The sequence below is a fragment of the Nannobrachium achirus genome (genome assembly GCF_963921795.1).
Source record: "Nannobrachium achirus genome assembly, chromosome: 5".
NCBI lineage: Eukaryota > Metazoa > Chordata > Actinopteri > Myctophiformes > Myctophidae > Nannobrachium > Nannobrachium achirus.
In genome coordinates this window covers 52240714-52262634 of record NC_137814.1, presented here as the reverse complement: position 1 = coordinate 52262634, position 21921 = coordinate 52240714, and the positions used below count along the sequence as shown (strand labels likewise).

The 21921-nt window shown below is 40.6% G+C and overlaps 1 protein-coding gene across 1 annotated transcript; it reads left to right on the top strand.

The window, feature by feature from the left end:
* Positions 1–1788: 1788 nt before the first annotated feature.
* On the top strand, positions 1789–9265 carry LOC308286104 (P2X purinoceptor 5-like; the record flags this gene model as incomplete). The annotated part of the gene is made up of 8 exons (XM_080727061.1): positions 1789–1895; positions 2623–2773; positions 3216–3287; positions 7211–7286; positions 7592–7688; positions 7928–8005; positions 8234–8366; positions 9122–9265. 8 exons carry the CDS (start codon positions 1789–1791, stop codon positions 9263–9265), a joined length of 858 nt encoding a protein of 285 aa, XP_080583187.1.
* Between the last annotated feature and the right edge of the window lie 12656 nt (positions 9266–21921).

The following is a 21921-nucleotide window of genomic DNA, read 5'->3' as shown; positions in this document are numbered from 1 at the left end:
GGAGCGACGTAGATAGAGAGATACCTTTATTATCCCAAGGGGGAAATTCAGTATGTGTTTTGGAGTCACATACGTCATTCATGGTGACACACGCTCCCCCCCGGTTATCTTGAGGAGAGTGAGGCTCGCTGGTGAAGCACAAAGGACAGTGCTTCGAGGCAAGAGAGAGACGGCTGCCTACCTTCTGTGTCTTTCTCCCCCCCTCCACTCCCAACAGCACCTTTGATATCTCTATCTCTCTCCTCTATAGTCACTGTCGTCCAGACAGACTTTTTGACTGGACGACAGTGACTAAATCTGACCCTCTAATTGACACAATGCTTTGTGAACTCTTTTTAAGGTGATCTTCCCAGGTGGGCGAGGTTTGAAGGTTTAGGCATAGTTTCTGAGAGATTAATGTTAGGCTTAAGGTTAGGTTAAGAGCTTAGGGTTACCACCCCCACCTGGGCAAAACACCAGGGAAAGAGGAACTTGCAGATCAGCTTCACTATTTATGCTCTACACTACAGCATTGTACAACAATGTATAAAATAATGCTTACTGTAAGTGGGTAATCGATTTGTTGACATAATTATAAAAGATTCTTATTTCAGTGGTTGGGGGCATGCGTTCAAGTGGCTAAATATGTCCTTTTACACAGAATAAGCCCATTCCCAAGATACAACGCAACCTCATGGTTGGATGTGACTTATGGGCGCTAGAAGTGTTACTGTAAATAGCAATAAAGAAACTGCTGGCTTATTGTGTCTAAAAAGACATATTTAGCCACTTGTACGCATGCCCCCATGCGTACGCATGCCCCACATTTTTGCACGGTAAACGCGATAAAACAATGGAACGAAGCAAATTAAAACATTTTAACACTCACTACTAAAAATATGAACCCTTGTTGTAAAAAAAACAAAGTTGTCCTTTAAACTTTCTGTGTAAATGCTTGCTGTATAAGTTGAATAGGAGATGGAGCGACGTAGATAGATAGATACCTTTATTATCCCAAGGGGGAAATTCAGTATGTGCAACTACAGTGCAGGAAACATTGGGTCGCGGCTCATTATCTGGGTCACAAGCTATACTGTCGCAGGCATCTCACTCAACAAGCATCAGTCTTTCTGAGAAACATTAGAAAACATATGGAAACTTTAGAAACACCGCCTGAACGATGCCGCACCAGATAGTAGATGTCTCAGACAGCGGCCACAGAGATCGCTGGAGGTCACAGGAATAAAGCAAGGGTTAGAATGAACTATCAAAGTGAGATTGCATTGTGTCTGATCACAACACCATTGAAGGATCTGTAATGTGCTGTTCGACTGGTAATTCACCCTTTGTTAGCCTCCTGGTTGGTCCCTGACTGACCAACCAGCAGGCTCTATCTGCCTTGTCCCGCCCTGGTTCCGCCTTTTTTATGTTGAATTAGCTAAAACATAATTTTTGGAGAAATAAAAACATTTAAAAACATGCTGATTCACCATGCTGCCACTGAGCAGCTCCAATTGACTGAAACAAAGTTTGAAATAAGAATTGAGCACACAGAATAACAATATGAAGCAACTGAATTAACATGGCTGTGGATGGAATGTCCCACTGAATGTCCCACCAAGACACAGCAACCAATGGGTGTGGAGAGGGGCAGGACAATGGGCGGGACTTGACAAAGGGTGTCATTGTCTTCATTTGGCGCTGCTGACAGACACTGATCTGCGGCCGGCGACTGCGGCAGTCAGCGTGGGACAGGGGGTGTTGGTGTCTGAGTTCCTAATGTCCGCATATCTGAAATCACTTCGCAAGATGGCTTTTTTTGACTACGAGACAACAAAGTACATTGTCACCAAAAACAAGAAAGTTGGAATCCTGTATAGATGTATACAATTGTTCCTTATCGGTTACCTTATTGGGTAAGGGATCAATATCATCTTTTAATTTTATTGTATTGTCGTTATTGTGCAGCAGGCTGATACATATCATGTTGACATTTAGAAAGGTTGTAGCTGCAGGATAATACAGCCACTAAACATTATCTTGTAGGCATTTTGATTCAGAATTGATACATTTCAGCAATGATAATTATTATTAATTATTATATATATATTATTATGTCATAACGTATGTCTTCTTATACTTTCACAGACTGCACTGCAGTCTCTTCTTAAGAGTTAGACTAATAGACCGTATTCTTCTCTTAAGAGGATTGACATTTAGGGCTCTATTATGATCCAGGTCTTATGCCTTATGCCTTAACTTCTTTGCCTTTTTTTTACGATTTTGAAAATCATTTTTAAATACTTCAAATACTGATCTACATCTGCACGTTCTGAGCTTGCAGATCAGCTATTTGAAATATTTTAAAAGAATGTGTATATATAGTAAAAAAAGGCAAAGAAGTTAAGGCATAAGACCTGGATCATAATAGAGCCCTTAATGTCTTAAGAGATTAATTGCATCAACACATTAAAGCCACACATAGCCTGCCTACACTGTTCTGTTCATTATTAGATTTAATTTAGCTTTTGAGTGTTAAATCAACACATTCTGTTTTTGGTCTATTCAAGCTGGCCACACACAGTCCTTGTCAGAAGACCCTGGTTGAGAAACACTGTTTTAAAGTTTCCCTTCTTCATGCAGGTGGGTTCTTGTTTACAAGAAAGGTTACCAGGGCGTAGATGAGGCAGTCCAGAGCTCTGTTACAACCAAACTTAAGGGAGTTTCGGTTACAAACACCACCGGGTCTGGACTGCTGGTGTGGGGTCCAGAGGACTATGTCATCCCACCACAGGTAGTAATAATAATAATCATCATCATCATAAAAATAAGAATAATCACAATAATAAGAGTACATCTGTATTCTTATTATTATTATTGTTATTAATGCATATTTAATACATTATAATAACAACAATAATACCTGTTACAAATGCTACTTCAGATTTGGTCACTGTAATTGCGATTCAGTCACCTAATTTGCCATGTAGCCTAATTTATTTATTCATTTATTCATTGTCAATCAAGGACATAATTCTTTAGGCTAGTGTGGCATAATGCCTGTTGGCTATTCCTGTCAAGCTCTGACTATACAACAGGACATAGTCTATACGTATTATTACCATAAGGGCTAATGGGACAATTCAGAATCTGCTCTCAGTTCAAAGATCAATCCTGTTATACCATGATTGTAACATTGTGTTGTTGTTGTTTTTTTTTTGTTTTTGTTTTTACAGGGGGAATCCGTTCTGTTCATTGTCACCAATTTCATAGAGACCCCAAATCAAAAGCAGGGTCACTGTGCTGAGGTAAGGGCATTTTATTACTAGAAAGACGCCCTAAGGGCGAGATGCGACCTTGCCCTGAGGGTGAGGTAGCGATCTCCATATATGGGCATAAAATATCCATATATGGGCATATATTGATGACATCAGATCTCCATATATGGGATACAATGGAGCTTGACATGAGGCGTGACACACTGACCTGAGCTGGCCGTTTTCATACTAGCTGTGACCTACTGTAGAGTCAGAACTATTGTACTTTGTACAATGCTTGAGTTGCAAAAAAGTTGTACTGTCTTCTAATGATAATCTGGACCAAGTTATGAGCTCAGGCGAGGCGAGGCGTTCTGCTATTTTCACAATAGAAAGTTACGTTTTTCAACTTCGACTTTCGACTTTCTCTGGTGGGAGTCGACTTGTGTAATGAAGTCGACTGAGTCGACTTGTCGACTTTTTCGTTAATGCCCTACAATGTATAAACATTGCCCTGTCTACTATACGGTAGCTCTGAGTCTGCAATTTATATTTAGATCCTATTGATTGATTCATCAGATCACAGACAGTACAATCTGTGTGTTTGTTGTGATGCTACAGTATAATGCTGGGCAAGACTGAGCAGTATGTCATATTTTCCACACAAAGGATATATTTTGGTGAATAAATGTTGACATTATTGTTTTCTTCAACATACCTGTCAACAATTTAAGGGTAGATTATTTTCTCTGACTTCTGCTACCCCATTCAATCGTGACCTTGTCCCCTTCACTTATGCTAGTGTACCATGAATTTTCACTTTTTCTATTTTAAAACCTTTTTTTGGGGTCCCACTGGCACCTTCTATCCTCACAAAGTCCTATTTCTGACCGTTGTGTCTTTCTCTGGTTTTGGGCAGACAGAGATGAGAAGCTTTCCACAGGTTCTCAGAACAGTGCTGTTCTGAGAGTTGACGAGAGTGACGTCACTCTCGTTTCCCGTTTTTTTTTTTTCAGAGTCAAAAAAAAAAAAAAATCAAAAAAAATTTTTTTTTTCAAAACTTTTTTTTTCAAAAAAAATGAAATGCAGAGTAAAGAAAAAAAAATTCAATTTTTTTTTTTCAAAACTTCAAAAAAATCTTTTTTTCAAAAAACTTTTTTTTTTCAAAAAATTTTTTTTTCAAAACTTTCTTTTTTCAAAAAACTTTTTTCAAAAAACTTTTTTTTCAAAAACTTTTTTTTCAAACTTTTTTTTTTTTCAAAAAACTTTTTCTTTTTCAAAAAACTTTTTCTTTTTCAAAAAACTTCTTTTTTTTCTGGAAAACCCCCACTAGATGCGCCCCTGAGCAAACAGAGGCCGTTTTGGTATTGCAGCTGGAGAGCCTCATTATAGTAGAGCTAGAACAAACAAAAAGAATGATCAGAGTGTTTGTTGAGGGTTAAAACCTGTCTAAGACTCAATTTTGAGCATATATTTATACAAAAAATATAGTTTTAAAAGCATGGTGTAGGCCCTTTAAGAAAGGTTGTGAACACAAGACAAATTGCAATTTTTATGACAGTATTGCACCAAAACGTTGCTGATCTACAAACTCACAATGTGTCACGATGCAACACTTTTTCGCTGATTTAAAAAAAAAAGAAAAAAAAATCCTATGATGACATGCCCAAAATATAGGCATTCCATGTGGTTAAGTCTGTCTTTGTGAAGGCTCCTGTCAATCACTCAGACCTGTCTTACAAAGTGTTTTTTAAAGGTGGCCTGGGGCGCCCTTAAACCCTTTGTAGTGAAGCTGATCACTATAAGTATAACTATAAAAGTATATAAAAAAGTCAAGTGGATGGCAGAGTAGTTAGCTTAGGCTACACACCTGCTATAAAATCACACCCGTGTGAACTGAGCGGTGGTCGGTGTGTTGTGTGTGTGTGTGTGTGTGTGTGTGTGTGCGTGTGTGTGTGTGTGTGTGTGTGTGTGTGTGTGTGTGTGTGTGTGTGTGTGTGTGTGTGTGTGTGTGTGTGTGTGTGTGTGTGTGTGTCTGGCCTGAACAACAGCACCCCTCCCTTAACATGTGTGGTCAGAAAAGGTACTGCAGGCTCTGCAGGCTACATACAGACACGGACACAAGCACACACACACGCACGCATACACACACGGCCATGTATAGGAGACGGTGTAACCACCGCTCAAAAATAACTAATATAGTGAGGGGAAAAAAAGAAACAAAAAAAAGATGAACTATATATTTGTTATATGTTATGCGTCTGTTGGGTTGCTTGAGAGAGCGCACCACAACACAAAATACTTACATAAAAATGAAGAGCTCCCCATTCGTTCTCAAAGTGTGGTAAATGATATATAATACTGCATGGAAGCGGGGATAGAACCCGGAGTTTCCACTTGTCAGTCCAACACACAAGCCATCACTCCAATCCAGCGCTGAATTTTATTGGCAGGGCTGTTGTATTTATAGTTAGGAAGTTATATGAACCAAATGGACCCTCATCTTGGGTATGTAGCCTGCTACGTGCATGTACAAATGGGACCATTTAATTGTACAGTGCACTCTCTGAGTTACACCCATGATGAGGGTTAATTTGGTTCCTACTTCAACCTTGTTGCCACCGCTGTTGGCTTGGCGGACTGTATGTTAGACTGATGAGTCAAAGCCTCGGGTTCGACTCCCGTTTAAGTGCATCGCCACATGTCAAGGACCTCTTGGGGTCCCTGGACCCACTTTGAAAATCAAAGCTCTATAATATAGTCTCATGGTAGCTTATATAAATATTTGAGATGATTTAGACGAACAGTTAAGTCGTAGTTTAAAATTAAAACAACTAGGCTATTTTGTGCAGCGGGCCCCGCCCCCACTATCATTTCAATGCAAGTGCTCAGTGGCGTTTTGAAGCAACGGCTACGTGCTAGCATGTAGCTAATCCAGGTGCATTCTGGGGGAAATTGGAACCAGCTCTGGTTCCAAAACGCCACGATTGACGTCACGAACGACGTCGACGTCCATTGAACCCTATTGTAGACCCCAGCGCCGCGCTCTTATGCTCGTGCATGTATGTTTCACCCCGCCTGAAATTCCAGCTTTGGCCAGTAGGGCAGCCGCTTCAATGTTTACAAGCCGTTCTGGGGGCACACAAAAGCTGAAATTCATTTGCGAGTGCAGCTGGTTGTGGGGATCAATCAGGACCCAGAGCCATTCAAGGAGAGTCGGTGCAGAGTTGCATCATCTCCGTTCACATGGGGGCAGAGTTGGCAGAACTCTAAGGGCATGCGTAGCCTGTTTTGAGAGAGGCGCGTTTGGGAAACAGCTTTGTCGTCGTACCGGAGTGTCCTACGACGGGCTTGTACGACTGCGCTTTGGGAAACCCGGCCGTTGTCGTTATAAGGTGGAGCTTGCATTTCCAGCATAATGGTTGCAAGCTAGTTAACAACCTAAAACCTAGCTAGTAGCTAGGCTAGGGAACACATTTAAAGCAGCACAACAACACTAGTGTTTGGCCCATATTTGGCAGGTCAATATTTAAAGTGACCTGTGAGACTCATTTGACAATGACTTTCTCGCTGTCAAACACGGGTACTGTAGGCCCACTTTGTAGTTAAGTTTTCATCTGCTGAAAAGGTGTTCACTCTGACACATGCTGTATCAGTGCTTTAATTATTTTACAAACAAACTACGTTCAAGGGGGTTGTCTAGATTGTTGGTCAATACTTAAAGTGTGGTTCCTGTGGAAATAAGCCTCGGCTTTATAGGATCTCCTTTTAGTTGACCTTGTACCAGTGATTTGTACTGTCATGAAACTGTACCCTTTTGTATTGCAAACTTCTAATAAATTCTTCAATAAATCAATCAATCAATGGTGTCTGCCACCCACAATAGTACACCCAATGAACTGAAGCCAATGAAGCTCTGCTCATAAGTGTCAGTTTATTGAACTGCAGCTATATTGTGTTATGTTTGTCTGCAGAGTTTCAGGGTGTTCGGTGGCCGCTGTAGAGGCAACGAGGGCTGTAAGGAGGGAGAGACTGTCGAGGCTGGACATGGTGGGATGTACTCCAGTGTTGTTTACTTATTCCTTTTTTCTCTCTTTTGCATGCACTGTTATCTATTTGAAATGAGATTGTGTTTTAGTGTTGACAGACTGGATAGCTTGGCTTGGTATTGTTGAAAGACTAATTAGTTCACTGTTCTATTAATACTAATAAGTTAAACCAGAAATACTAACTGAGGATAATGGGGAACGCTGAGGTTTTATTTGAACCATTTTTTTTTTTTTAAATCTTTTTCCCCCTCTGTACTTTATACATCTCTCCCATGGACTAATTCATTTTTATGATGCTCTCTGAAGGAGTTATGACTGGTCGGTGTTTGAAAAAGGATAACAACTCCACTGGTACCTGTGAAATATATGGCTGGTGTCCTGTTGAGGGACATGTCAAACCACAGTAAGGAACAGCACTAGTACATGTGTTTTTTTATTGTAACGGTTTACCTAATACCTGAAACCTGACTTTGGAACTCTGTTCCACGTTTGTGGGTTTGTTTCTTGCAACTCACATCATGACACACACAGGAAGTGTATGTCTGAGAACTGATTTTTTTGCTATTAAAACAAATAAGACATAAGTAATCCACACACATTAACAACCTGTGTAATGGAATAACGAACCCTACTCTTTTACAGAGGACATCTGTTGAAGGCAGAAAACTTCACCATCTACATCAAAAACTTCATTCGTTTCCCCAAATTTGGCTTTTCAAAGTAAGCAATTTGAAACAATGACCCGGATTCCTTTAAAAGTTGTATTTACTAAATACCTTCCATCATTATCCTACCACTATGCAATGAAAAGTGTGTGTGTGTGTGTGTGTGTGTGTGTGTGTGTGTGTGTGTGTGTGTGTGTGTGTGTGTGTGTGTGTGTGTGTGTGTGTGTGTGTGTGTGTGTGTGTGTGTGCGCGCGTGTGTGCCTATTTGTTCTTCAAAACTCAGGTCCAATGTCGCAGGGAATGAATCTTATCTGAAGAGTTGTCGGTATGATGAGGACAATCCCTACTGCCCCATCTTTCGCCTTGGATACATTGCTAACCAATCAGGACACAATTTCCAGGACATGGCCACTTCAGTTAGTTTTACAGATTTGTATTGTTTTTAGTTTCATTTGTCCCAGTATTTTAACATTTATTATATTTGTTAAGTGGGTTAGGGTTAGGGGGTGAAGTTCAACCATTAATGGTTCTTCATGCACCATCTGATGTCATGTCACCTAACTTGCTACAGAAAATTGATTCAGAACTTGAAAAAGTGCTTTGGGGCACAGGTCTCTGCCAGGTCAGGAAATGTTTACACCTGCTGTGTGTCTAAACAATTGGCGCCTGGTGCAGTAACATGGCATACATGGCTAATATGAGAACCAGCAGAAATTGGCTTACAGGGTCTATAAACTCTGTGCATAACAGTAATCCCAGATTTCCAGAATTTGGCATATCATTTTCATTCTCCCATAACTCCATTTGGCTCCATTTGAGGTTTTAACTGGAAACAAGTGAAGTCATATGTGTATTTCCGGTTCAAAACGCTGTTATATGTGAGACTAGAGTTAATTGACCTCGTATCAGTACAACTGGAATTGTGTCACTTGTCCTATCAAAAGGTTTCATGTTGAGATCTTGTTGATGAAAAAACTATTCCAAAAACGTCAAGGAAGAAGATTTAGCTTGAGATTATACATGTATATATATGTGGAAGATTTGAGTTAGCATACTATAAATCATAACACTGGCTTTGAATATACACTGGCTTTGAATTTACAGTATTTGGTATTTCTTCACATTTGTAATGATTGATTGATTGTAAACTGTGCTCTCTTCTTTTTTCAAGGGAGGGTTGATTGCCATTCTAATAGAGTGGAACTGTGACCTTGACAAGGGAGATTCTCATTGTCATCCACGTTATAACTTCACTTGTCTCGACATCAATGCCTCCAACAATATAACGTCGCAGTCAGGTTTTAACTTCAGGTGATTTGCACTTCAGCCAGTTAGACAATACTGTATTTTGATTGTCTTAAGTAACAGCTCTTTCTTATACCTTAACTTAAAGGCCTGTCCATACTGTCTCCGACCACCGAACCTTGAACTTTCCGACGTGCAGCTTTCCAAATTCTAATTCGGGGTAATGCTTTTCAGAAAATGCATTGACGTCATTTTGTAGTTGAACCGGCCCTTTCTGACGAAAAGTTCGGTAGTCGGAGAAAGTATGGACAGGCCTTTAAGTTTAATGCATAACAGCTGGTACTTAAGGCAATCAAAATAGGGCCTTGTCTCACTGTGTCTTCTGGAATCAATTGTAAGGTGTAAGTGATATTATTTGTTAAAGTAAGTGACAAGCTCAGTAACAAAGGTCTAACCATCTCTGCAATTCTTTAATAAACAGAAAATACATTTTCAGGCCGGGATACTAATTTCATCAAATCAGGAGAAAGAACTCATACAAGATACAGAATAAATATGAAATTGGTGATACAAAAATGTTGGAGACATTGAGACCGCTGTATAATAGTGTTCGTTTGTTCACTCTCTCCAGACATTTAAAGGACTAGTTCACCCCCAAAATGACTTACCGGTATTGTCTTTTAATTCTAAATTTTTATCCCACAATTTTGTAACCCATTTTTTCACCCAGTGCCAATTGCCTATGTAATCCTGGGCTCTGCTCTCCCTCTGCTGCGCCTGGGGAGGCAACGGACTGACCTTCTATGCATGAGGAGTCCAAGTTGCTTCTTTTCACCTGACAGTGGCGATTTCCCTGGCTCTGTAGTAATCGATCAAAATATATATTTTTTATTTTAACCAAACCTTTATATAGCACTACCTCTCGCCATTTTAACACATTTTATTTCATTTACTGGTTGATTATGTGCTTCACTTAATAATTTGTGTGTGTGTGTGTGTGTGTGTGTGTGTGTGTGTGTGTGTGTGTGTGTGTGTGTGTGTGTGTGTGTGTGTGTGTGTGTGTGTGTGTGTGTGTGTGGATTGATACATAGTTAAATGGACATAAATACTGAACAGTAATATGTTATTTTAACAGATACGCTCACTATTACAAAAATGCTGCAGGGGAAAGCTACCGAACGTTATTGAAAGTCTACGGCGTGCGCTTTGACATCACGGTACTTGGAAAGGTATGGGAAATACAACACCAGACAGAAACATGTCAATTGAAATGTTCAAGAAAACGTGTAACAACTGTCATTTATTCTTGGATATGGAGATTATTTTGGACGATGGCAACCCAGGCTTTTTGTGTGTGCAAGTGACACACTATGTGTGATTATTTTTTAACTAACCTACTTGTAATTTCCACTGTCTTTCTTAGGCTGTAAAGTTCGATATAATCCCAACATGCATCACTATAGGCTCCGGACTGGGGTTGTTGGGTCTTGTAAGTGTAATTCATTTTGAACACTTTGCTAAGAATTAACTTAAAAATGACAGATCTATAGTTTTTGGATATAATGTTATGCAATCTATGATGCCATGATGACTATTCTAAACAACACAAATTTGAACATTTATTTTCTTTAACACATCGGATGCCCACGTTAATTCAGGGTTTACCCTCACAGGGGCCCATCGTCTCCATGGCAACACGTCATTTACGTACCTTCGCGTCGTGGAAAAAGTATCCGTAATACGTTGAGTAAATGTAATCCAAGTATGTCCAGTTTATTTTCACGATCTTTTCTTTCAGTCAGGACAGCTTTTTACCAATCTTGGGCCACAGTGTGTGTATCACGGGCGGTAGAAAGGGTCGCGTTTTGAACATGGTGATTGAAAAAACTAGACCAGGAGAGGAATCCGCCATGTTACGTTACCTCCGCAGCGTCACTGGGAAAATAGTATCCATGATACGAGTAAATGTAATCCACGGATGTCCTGTTTATTTTTACGATAAAGTTTTCTTTCAGTCAGGACATCTTTTTATCAAACCTGGGCCACAGCGTTTGTGTCACGGTAGGTAGAAAGGACCGCGCATTGAACATGGTGATTGAAAAAGCTAGACTACCCACTAAGCAATTTGGTGGTTAGAACACGTTCATATGACGTCTTCGCCCTAACCAGACGTATAGCTAGATCCGGTCTGTGACGAGTTTAGAATTTAAAGTTTAAATGACGGTTATACATAACCGCCATTTAAACGCCTTTAGCGGCCCCTAGCGGCCGCCGAAAGTAGTGAAAATGTAGTGAAATTGATGGCAGCCAGCAAGGTTTAAAATCATTATTCCTTCGTTCTGAGCGCCGTCTGCTACTCGAACCACCGCAGCTGAACGTATTTGTAATGATTTCTTACACTGTTCTTATTTGACACTGGGAGTCGCTGGGGTTCGAACTCCAGACCTTCTACTTATGAAACCTGTGCCCTACCCCTAGACCACGGCACGGCTTGTTACTTGTGTGTATTCCAGCAGCTATTAGTAGTTGACATATCCCTCCCGCTGTTCGTTTGAGGTCGGTGCATTTGTTTGACAACACAAACTACTTTATATTGATGCATAGCTATAAAACGATTGTATTTAATCAATCATTATCGTATGGTGGGGGTGGGAGACATGCAGTCTTGTGTGTTTGTGGCTGTTGGTGTCAGAATGAATTATGTAACTCAGAGAAGTAATGGTATGCTGTCATGAGCAGCGTACCACGGCATTATGCAATTATTTATTACACTTTTAGAATGTTTCAAAGGTATTGACCAGCACGTCTTTTAGACGTGCAATGACCAGAAACTGCTCAGTGGATGCAATCAACTATTAAGGTAGAACCGGGAGATACTGTTAGCATCCGATAATGAACAACTTGATAAAAATGTATTTAAAAAAAAAGATGGTCTAACACACGTTTGTCCTGAAACGGTAATATATCGTTACATGGCTAGCGTTCAGATGACGGCTACAACTCAACTCGACTATATAGTGAAATTGGCTCTTAATATTACTTTAGTCCAATATTTGAAAACCAGGTGTGGATATTAAAGCTGTTTTTTTAATCAACAAGTATGGAATAATGGATTAAATGTAATCAGCTACAATCGGTCTATAGACAGACTGACGATAGACGGTTCAAATGAGGGCTAAACATAACCATTGGGCTAAATGACGCTAGTGTTTACTGGGTAGGAGAAGAATCCGCCATGTTACGTGTATCTCCGCCGAGACTCCGTTACTGGGAAAATACTAGTATCCATGATACATACGATACGAGTCGTGCTAGCCTGCGAGGGGACGATAGAGTGCAGTGCAGGATAGGAACAGAAGCTTGTGATTGGCTGCAGGGAGACTGCACATCCTGGTCACATGTACCGCGCTGCATTTTGGGAAATGTAGTGTTTTTCCCATATTGTTGGCGTTTGATCACCGTGGTAGAGCCTTCATTGCGGTAGCAATGTACAGTAACTACAGTATTGTAAAACGCGTCAAACGCGTCGTGGGCACTGGGGCTGGGCCTCCAGAGACATCAAAAGCCCATTTTCCACTGGCCCAACTCCACACCACTCCACACCACACCGCCCACTTGTGCCAGGTTTTCCACTACAAGGACCTGGGTAGAGTGGTGTGAAAGTGGTACTAAACAGGGTACTAAAAAGTATCCACTCTAGAGTAGGTCTGAGCTAGGCCAAACAGGGCCAAACACTTCATAATGACTGATCACTCAGTGACTTTTCATTTAGACCACCAGGATATATAGTCCATGGGCCCGACGGGTTGTCGGTATCAAAAAGGTGGCAAAGGTTACCATGCATTTTTGAAAAGCTCTATATCTGTAGATTATATTTTGGTATGATAACCCTTTCTTAGACCCAGCTAAATTGGTGTTATCAGCCTCTAAAGTTGGTGTCCCATTAACATTACATTACAGGACAAAAGGTAAAAATATTAATCTGCTTTTAGTAGCATAAGAGGGGTCAAACTAGGGGGTTTTCATGATGCCGAATCCATTGCAAGCATCTGTTTTGCACAAAAAACATTCCTTGGGCTATAAATGGCCTCAGAAGACAATGCATGTATGGGTGTGCATTCATGTTAGTCAGAGGCCTTAGGGTTTTATTTCTCGTGTTAATCAGTCTAAAAGCGCCAAATTTTGCACAGATGTAGCCCCTGGGCTACATCTACTAAAAGCAGATTAATATTTTTACCTTTTGTCCTGTAATGTAATGTTAATGGGACACCAACTCTAGAGGCTGATAACACCAATTTAGCTGGGTCTAAGAAAGGGTTATCATACCAAAATATAATCTACAGATATAGAGCTTTTCAAAAATGCATGGTAACCTTTGCCACCTTTTTGATACCGACAACCCGTCGGGCCCATGGACTAATAGTTGTAATACATGATAATAGATTCTATTGTGTTGTAACCACTATTATAATCTATTATAGTGTATTTTAATTATCATAGTAATACATTAATACTTTATAATGTATTATAATCACAGTTATAATCCATTACAGTGCATTATAATTAGGACTAGTTGTAATAGAAATTTATATTGTATTATAATCACAGTTAAAAGGGTCAATTTGTTTCTTACCGATAGGGGTACTTTTTTGTAATGGAAAATGTAGATATTTTTATGTGGTGCGGTGTGGTGTGGTGTAGTGTGGTGTGGTGTGGTGCTAAAACTGCAGTCGAAAAGGGGCTAAAGAGATTGGCGTGTAGACACCACGTGGGCACCCGATATGTATCTGCTCCATATGAAATGACATGCCTCAATTTGTACAATTTTTAATTTCAACAGGCAGTATTCATCTGTGACATGGTCCTACTCCATCTGACGAAGAAAAGGACTTTATATCAGGAAAGCAAATTTGAGAAAATGTATGTCAATATAACAAATGTTGTTGTTTTTGTGCCATTTGGTTTTGTAATGTGACATCAGCTAAACGGACAAACTAACTGAAAGTAGATTTCAAGGATTCCTGTGATATCATTATACTAAGCTAATCAACATAAAAGTATAACATTTATGAATTGGGTAATTATAGGCCTGCAACAGCCACAATTAACGTTGCAAATTACAAATGTTATTAAAGTTTCTTAAAAACATTTGAGGAAATCAGACTTTGGCAAGTACTGTACAGTATATATGTCATATTACTTGTCACACACAACCATAATGACAAAGTGGGGGCGATTTTCAAATCTCCCTAAAGTTCTGTCACTCTTGCCTTCTTTCCACAGAAATAAAGGTGCATCTCAACACAATGTTACAGAAGAAACGAAAGGATGCATCTCAACACAATGTTACAGAAGACAGCAGCAGCTGACAGACCTATCACCAGAGAATTAATCACCATGGACACTGATCAGTGGCCTACAACAACCGCCAAATAAGATGCACCATCAGGGGCATCACAAGGGTGGGAAAAGTGGGACTGAGTTACTAGGGCCCAAGGTGGAGGGGCCTTAATTATTATATACTTTAGCTATCTATAGCTAAAGTATACTTTAGCGATCTACTATCTGCGGCAGATAGCAGATCTACAAGCTCACAGCGCGGCACCGAGTGCTGCTCTGCAAGCTTGTAGATCTGCTATCTGCCGCTATCTGTCACAAAAATGTATTCATCTCGTAATCTAACTCCAGATCATGTTCTGGTTTAAAACAAGCCTTTCTCTACTGGCCGTTGTGCAATTGATTGCACTGACCCTGGTTGTAATTTTTCTGTTCTGAGTGAAAGAAAATACGGTCACTCAAAAATTTCAGAAATACTCCGATTACTTTTACCCCAAGCCTCCAAAATATGAAAGAAAAAAACTATAAAATACTGTGGCACTTTACATAGAAGGTTTTTCTTCATAACTCATGAACCAAGCATGATAATAGAAACTATGTGATGTCTACAATGTGATGTCTACAAAGGATTACAATGATATCATGTACAGCATCATAAACTGTCCAGGTGAATAGTATCACAGTATTTTATGTATGTTGCATATACAGTCTTTTGCATACATGTTGTGTAGAGGCCAATTTGTGTTTTTACCTATAACTCCACCGAGTAAAACATTCTGTGCACACTTACCAGAGGCCAAGGAAAAACCTATGCCCTGCATTTTTCACATCTGCCTTTTATAGCGCCACCAGAAGGCCGACTTACAGTATGTAAAACACATTCTTCAATACTACTCCTTCAGATTTGATCCAAAAATCACACAATTCAGTACACGGTATCTCTACAGTGATGTAATCATGACGGATTTATCCGATATGTCATATTCTATATAATTGGCTAACATTGGATTCCAAAGTTTGCAGGATTGCTCCTTTTTTAACAAAATGCTTCAAATCATGAATGCAGCCTGCTATGTTTGTGACATTTTGCACGCACATTCCCACTAGGCCAAGGAGCAGATTCCACCCTTCTCACATTGGCCTGTTATAGCGCCACCAGCGGGTCAACTTTTGCCATACACATTTTTGGAACAAAATGCCTCAAATCCTGCATGCAGCGTCTGATTGCCGTGAAAGGCCAAAGAACGCGTGGCACCCTTTTCACTTTGGCCTATTATAGAGCCAAAAAAACCTACCTGACCTGCCGGAGACCTGTTCTCGGAAGAACACTGCTTCTAGTTTTTCTTTGATTTATTTTCCCACTTTTCTTGCTTTTCCTGCTTTTTTTCCTTTCCTACTTTTTCTGGCTTGGCCACTTTATCGCTGCTTGCAGATATAGATATATTTTTTTTTAATGAAACTGTTGTGCAACCATCCTGGGGATTGAGGGTGGGGGAGGGGGGATAGGGGGTGTTTTTTTTTCCCACTCACATAATACATGCATTGATATGTTTATGACAAGATGTATGCACCTGAGACTGTTTACCCACCTCTGGGGTAATTTCTCTTTAAAAATGAATAAAAAGATTTGAAAAGAGAAATTGATTTTGCATGAAACATAATGACATAAGCAAGCTTTGCGCCCTGTTAAGTCAGTCTCTGAGCTGGTATATTTCCTGATATATTCCCAGCATAAATCCCTGACAAATTAACATTGCTGAATCTGACCACTAACGTGGGAATTGTCGCAAATGCTGGTACGATCAAAATATGAGCATAATATGGCCATAAAGTGCTTGATGAATCTGGCCCAATATGCCCATTCCCAAGATGCACAACAATCTTTCATGGGCAGATGTGACTAGTAGTGTTACTGTAAATAGTAATAAAGAAATCACTGGCTTATTTTGTCTAAACACTTGCATGCACTGGAATCAAAATTTCTAAACATGCTAACGTGATATAGAACAAAGTAAATTAAAACATTTCAACACTAACCTTTACTTTTTTCTAATTGCAATCTAAAATATGAACCCTTGTTGTCTCAATAATATGTGAAGGATCACACTTACTGTATGCAAATAAGCTTGTACTCAAAATCAACTTGCTTGGCCTTATGCAAAGCCAGTGCAATTCATTTGTGTTTAGGACACAGGGTGCAGAGTCATGTGGTGGAATAGTGACATTGAGAGTGTGACCTTTTTGAGGTACATTTACTTTACTAAAGTACATTATGTCCAATTTTCTATATCTTACTTATACTCCACTACACCTGAGAAGAATATTGTACTTTTTACTCCACTACAATTATTTGAAAACTTTGATTTGAATTATTATTACAAAACATACAGTAACCACTTCAGCCCTGTAATGGTAGGCTACTATTTAAATGTGGACATTTGAAAATAGCAGATCTACAAGCTCACATCTTGTTTTGAGTTTCTGCTATTTTCAAAAGATCTTCATAAATATTGAATGAATATTTCTATAGACATGATAACTTGTGAAATGGGACATTCTGCTAAAGAAGACAACAAGTGAAAAGGGCTCAAAGCAATTTAAACTTTAATGTTCTGTTTTTGACAGGATACAATTCATTACATTCTTTTATTGAATTTTAAATGACTAAATATGATCCATGATTATCATAATTCGTTTCATGAATTACAAAGCATTAAACGTGCAACAATTAAAGGCCAAACTAAATAAAATACCAAGTAAGCATGAATAAAGAAACAAAAGAACATGACCTTGCATGACCTTGCATGCTAGCACAATCCTAGCTTCTATGCTGTTGAATAAAATTCAGCAGTTCATCATTTGACCTTGCATGCTAGCACAAAGACTCAAAGACACTTTCAAAACTACAGGATTGGTAGAATTACATTCATGCAGTTGGTAACAAGATAGCCTTGTTCAAGAGTCTTTCCTGAAGAAATCAGGTTACATGTATTAACCCCCCTATTTTTCTCTAAAAAAAATCGTAAAATATAAATAAAAAGATGAAAACATTTAAATAGTTTTAGGTCACACAAATAACACGGAACCTTAGGTAAGTGCCCCATCTTGTGGCAAAACAGAGTTATTACACACACCACAGTGTACAGTAAACTAGCCTGATTTTAGACTCTGCGCTGGAGCTTGAAGGCAAGTAGTCCACTCAGAGAGTGGGCGGGTCTATTGGCTGGAGCCAGGCAAACGGTAAACTGGACATGTCAGTGTAATTCAACACATAGCTATTCTAGACGTGTTTAAAACAACACGTTACGCCCTCTATGGTTACGCCAGAGGTTTGTGTAAGTTGTTGTTGTCATAGCAACCGCATTGCATCGTGGGATAAATACAGGTAATTTCAGAATGTAATCAATTTTTTCACCTTCTATTGAGTAATGATGAGTAGCCAAGTTGTTGACATTTGTCATTTGTAACTACTAGTGGTGTATCCGTGTAGGCCTATGTTGGGATCGCAGCTGCCACCTCACATGTCGTTTGTTTACATTCGTTTTGGACTCGGAAACTGCTGTTTCGTTGCGTCGCGCTGCGCGTTACTACGGTTGCTATGGCTACGCGTGTAACCAAACACCATGTATGGTCATCATCAACAATCAGAACTTGTCACAGATTGTGATGTGGCAGAATTCGGCCCTATAAAAGGAGATCACAGCCACACAGGTAACAGTGATCACTTGTGTCACATTGGTGTGTCTTTGTGCGTTTCTTATGAATTGATTGATTGATTGAAGAATTTATTAGAAGTTTGCAATAGAAAAAAGTACAGTTTCATGACAGTACAAATCACTGGTACAAGGTCAACTAAAAGGAGATCCTAGAAAGACGAGGCTTATTTCCACAGGAACCACACTTTAAGTATCTCATATAACATTGAAAGACAGACGGATAGAACATAGTACTTTATCTAGGATAATATCAGTTTCAAAAGCATAACATCAAATACAAAAGGCAGAATACAAAGAAAAGGGGGGGGGGAGCATGGGGGCTTAGTCTATTTACAAGTCACGGGTAGCTGCTGTCTGAAGGTGATTTTTCATACCAATTTTGAAGGAGGCTAGGGTTTTGCTCTCCTTTAGGGCTTGTGGAAGGGCGTTCCACATGTTGATGGTATAGCAGGAGAACGAGTTAGCGCCTTGTTTAGTGTTAAATCTACGCTGATGATGATTAGTGGAGCTGCCTCTGGTGTTATGATCGTGAACATCCTTGACCTTTATGAAGTAGTTTGTCAGGTACATGGGAATCTTGGAGGTGTAGTGTATCTTGTACACCAGGCCCATTGCAAGATGCTGTACTCTGTCAGCTACTTTGAGCCACCCCACGCTTTCGTGGTGATGCTCGGTAAGGTGGGTCAGAGGAGGGAGACCAAGCACAACCCTAATTAGTTTGTTTTGGGCTGTTTGGAGCTTTAGCTTTAAGGCAGCTGGGGCGTCGCGATACCAGACAAGGACTCCGTAATCAATGAGGGGCCCAATAAGAGCACCTCCTAGTGTCTTTCGGGATTTAATATTGATCAGCGGGGCAACTCTTTGCAAGAAGCGAATTCGTTGATTGACTTTATTGATTACCTTGGTGGTCATTTTTTCACTGGATAGGTTAGCCTCCAGGATGCAACCCAGGTAGCAGATGTGATTTTTTCTCTCTATCACAGTGTCACCTACTTTAATTGTGAAGTTCTCAACTAGGCTAAGTTTCTGACTAGATCCAAAGAGGATACATTCAGTTTTCCCTAGGTGAATTGAGAGTCTGTTGTCATTGAGCCAGGTGCAGATCTTGTTAAGTTCACAGTTAAGGGCCTTTTCAACCTGCAATATGTCTCTGCCTGAGACTAGGAGAGCCGAGTCATCCGCGAACAGAAACAGATTGCAGTCACAAGCAGATGACATGTCGTTTACGTATATTAAGAACAACAGTGGTCCTAGTATACTCCCTTGAGGTACTCCACAGTTTACTGGGAGGGGGGGGGACAGGGTTCCGTTGACTTCCACCATCTGTTCCCTCCCCACCAAGTAAGAGTGCATCCATCTCACTGCTGTGCTATCAAGACCAATAGCTTTGAGTTTTTCAATCAGAATAGAATGATCGACGGTGTCAAATGCCTTCTGGAGGTCCAGCATGACCATGCCGCAATATTTGCCATCGTGAATTTCACGTTTGATGTAATCATTCAAATAGATGAGGCATGTATCTGTGGAATGGGACTCTCTGAAGCCAGACTGGAACTCGTAGATCAGTTTATTCTCTTCAAGATATTTAGCCACCTGTTCATAGACAATTTTTTCCATTACCTTAGAGTGGAACTAAGGATTGAGATTGGCCTGTAGTTGCCAGGGTCAAGTTTACTGCCTTTTTTGTGCAGGGGGGTTACCTTGGCTAATTTGAAGTCCTGGGGGACATAACCCTGCTTGATAGATAGATTAATAATATGGGTAATGATTGGGGCAATGGTGGCAGCTGAGTCTATGAGAAATTTGGGGGCGATTTTATCATGGCCAGCGGCCTTGAATTGAGGTAGGGTGCGCAGTTTTTTAAACACTTCATCAGTTGTCACCGTGGCAAGTTTAAAGTTGTCTTTGCATACCCCAAGGTTCCTGTAGAATTTCAAAATGTGCCTAACACCAAACAGCCCAGATGGAGCGGGCAGTTTATTGACCAGATTTTTGGCCATGGAGGTGAAGTAGATGTTGAGATTTTTGGCTACATCAAGACTATCAGTGAGGAGGGTTATGGGAGTTTGGATGGATATGTTGCTGGCTATGGATCTGAGTTTAGCACCACAGCCTAGCTGGGTTTTAAATAGCTTCCATAGGTCTCGTGGTTTGTGGATGTTTTCCTCAACTTTCTCATCCAAGTAGTTTTTTTTGGCAGAAAGGATTAAGGAGGTTGTCCGATTTCTCAGTTTATTAGCCTCTAAACTGACTCTTTCTAATTTGGCTTCAAGGTGTTTATTGGGGCCTTTTTTGAGTTTGTGATTATATTTGCGTTTCTCAGAGTATTTTTTGTCTCTGAGTTTCATTGATTCACAGATTTCCGAATTCCACCATGGCTGTGAGCGGGCTTTAACCCTGACCCTACGCAAAGGAACACAGTCAAGATGTCCAGACTCAGAGATAGACCTTCATGCAGCGAATCAGACAACAAATCCACCTGTACAGCAGATGAATATGACTCCATGGGTTCACCTGGAGACGGCAGCAGCAAGAGGAGGATGAGAGGAGGGGTGAAGAAGCGTGAGGCAGGGCAGAAAAAGACTGTCCCACTGCAAAAACCCAAGGAGAAGAAGTCACGTGGCCGCGTGAAGATAGACATTGAATTCATCAAGGACACGGTGAGGCGACGCCAGACCTTCTGCAAGCGTAGGATCAATATGATGAAAAAGGTCAAGGAGCTCTCCATGCTGACGGGAACCCAGGTCCTCTTGCTGGTGGCAAGCGAAACGGGATTCGTCTACGAGTTTGCCTCTGACAAGTTCCAGCCCGTGATCTCTGGTGAGGCGGGCAAAGCCCTGATTCAGTCATGTCTCAACACTCAACTGCGACCCCCACGGCGAAGACGTGGCTGTCCACGAGATAATGATGATGAAGACCTGCCCACGGATGTGAGCGCCGGTCCACAAGAAAATGATGATGAAGACCTGCCCACGGATGTGAGCGCCTGTCCACGAGATAATGATGATGAAGACATGCCCACGGATGTGAACGCCTGTCCACGAGATGATGTTGATGATGATGATGATGAAGTCGCACCAACGGATTGGAGCGCCTGTCCTGGCTGTCCAGATGAAGACGAGCCCACGGATGTGACCACCTGTCCACAAGATGATGATGATGATAAAGTCACACCCACGGATGTGAGCGCCTTTCCTGGCTGTCCAGATGAAGACGAGCCCACGGATATGAGCACCTGTCCACGAGATGATGATGATGATGATGAAATGACGTACAACATGTCCGAGTGGGCGCAGACCTGTTCCCAGTTCGATCACATCAAAGAGGAATTGATGGAATTTGCGCTGAGCATCTGCACTGCTGACTGAAAAGTTTAAGTTCACAGGTCACAGCTAACCTGACTGCCGCCAGATAGGTGGCAGCAGTGCTGCCACCTATCTGGCGGCAGTCAGGTTAGGTCACAGCCACATGTATCAGTGTACATTGTGCAGGCGACGGAACATCAAGCATCTTGTGTGACAACCTTTGTTGTCATTGGCTTCTCTCAACATGGAGATAACAAAATTAAAAAAAAAATCTGAAAAAAGTAGGTCCTCTTAAAACAACAGCCCTTTTAAGGGCCACTTCCTCTCCTCTTGCTGTGACCTTGCCGTGGTGGAGAGGCTTGAGTGAT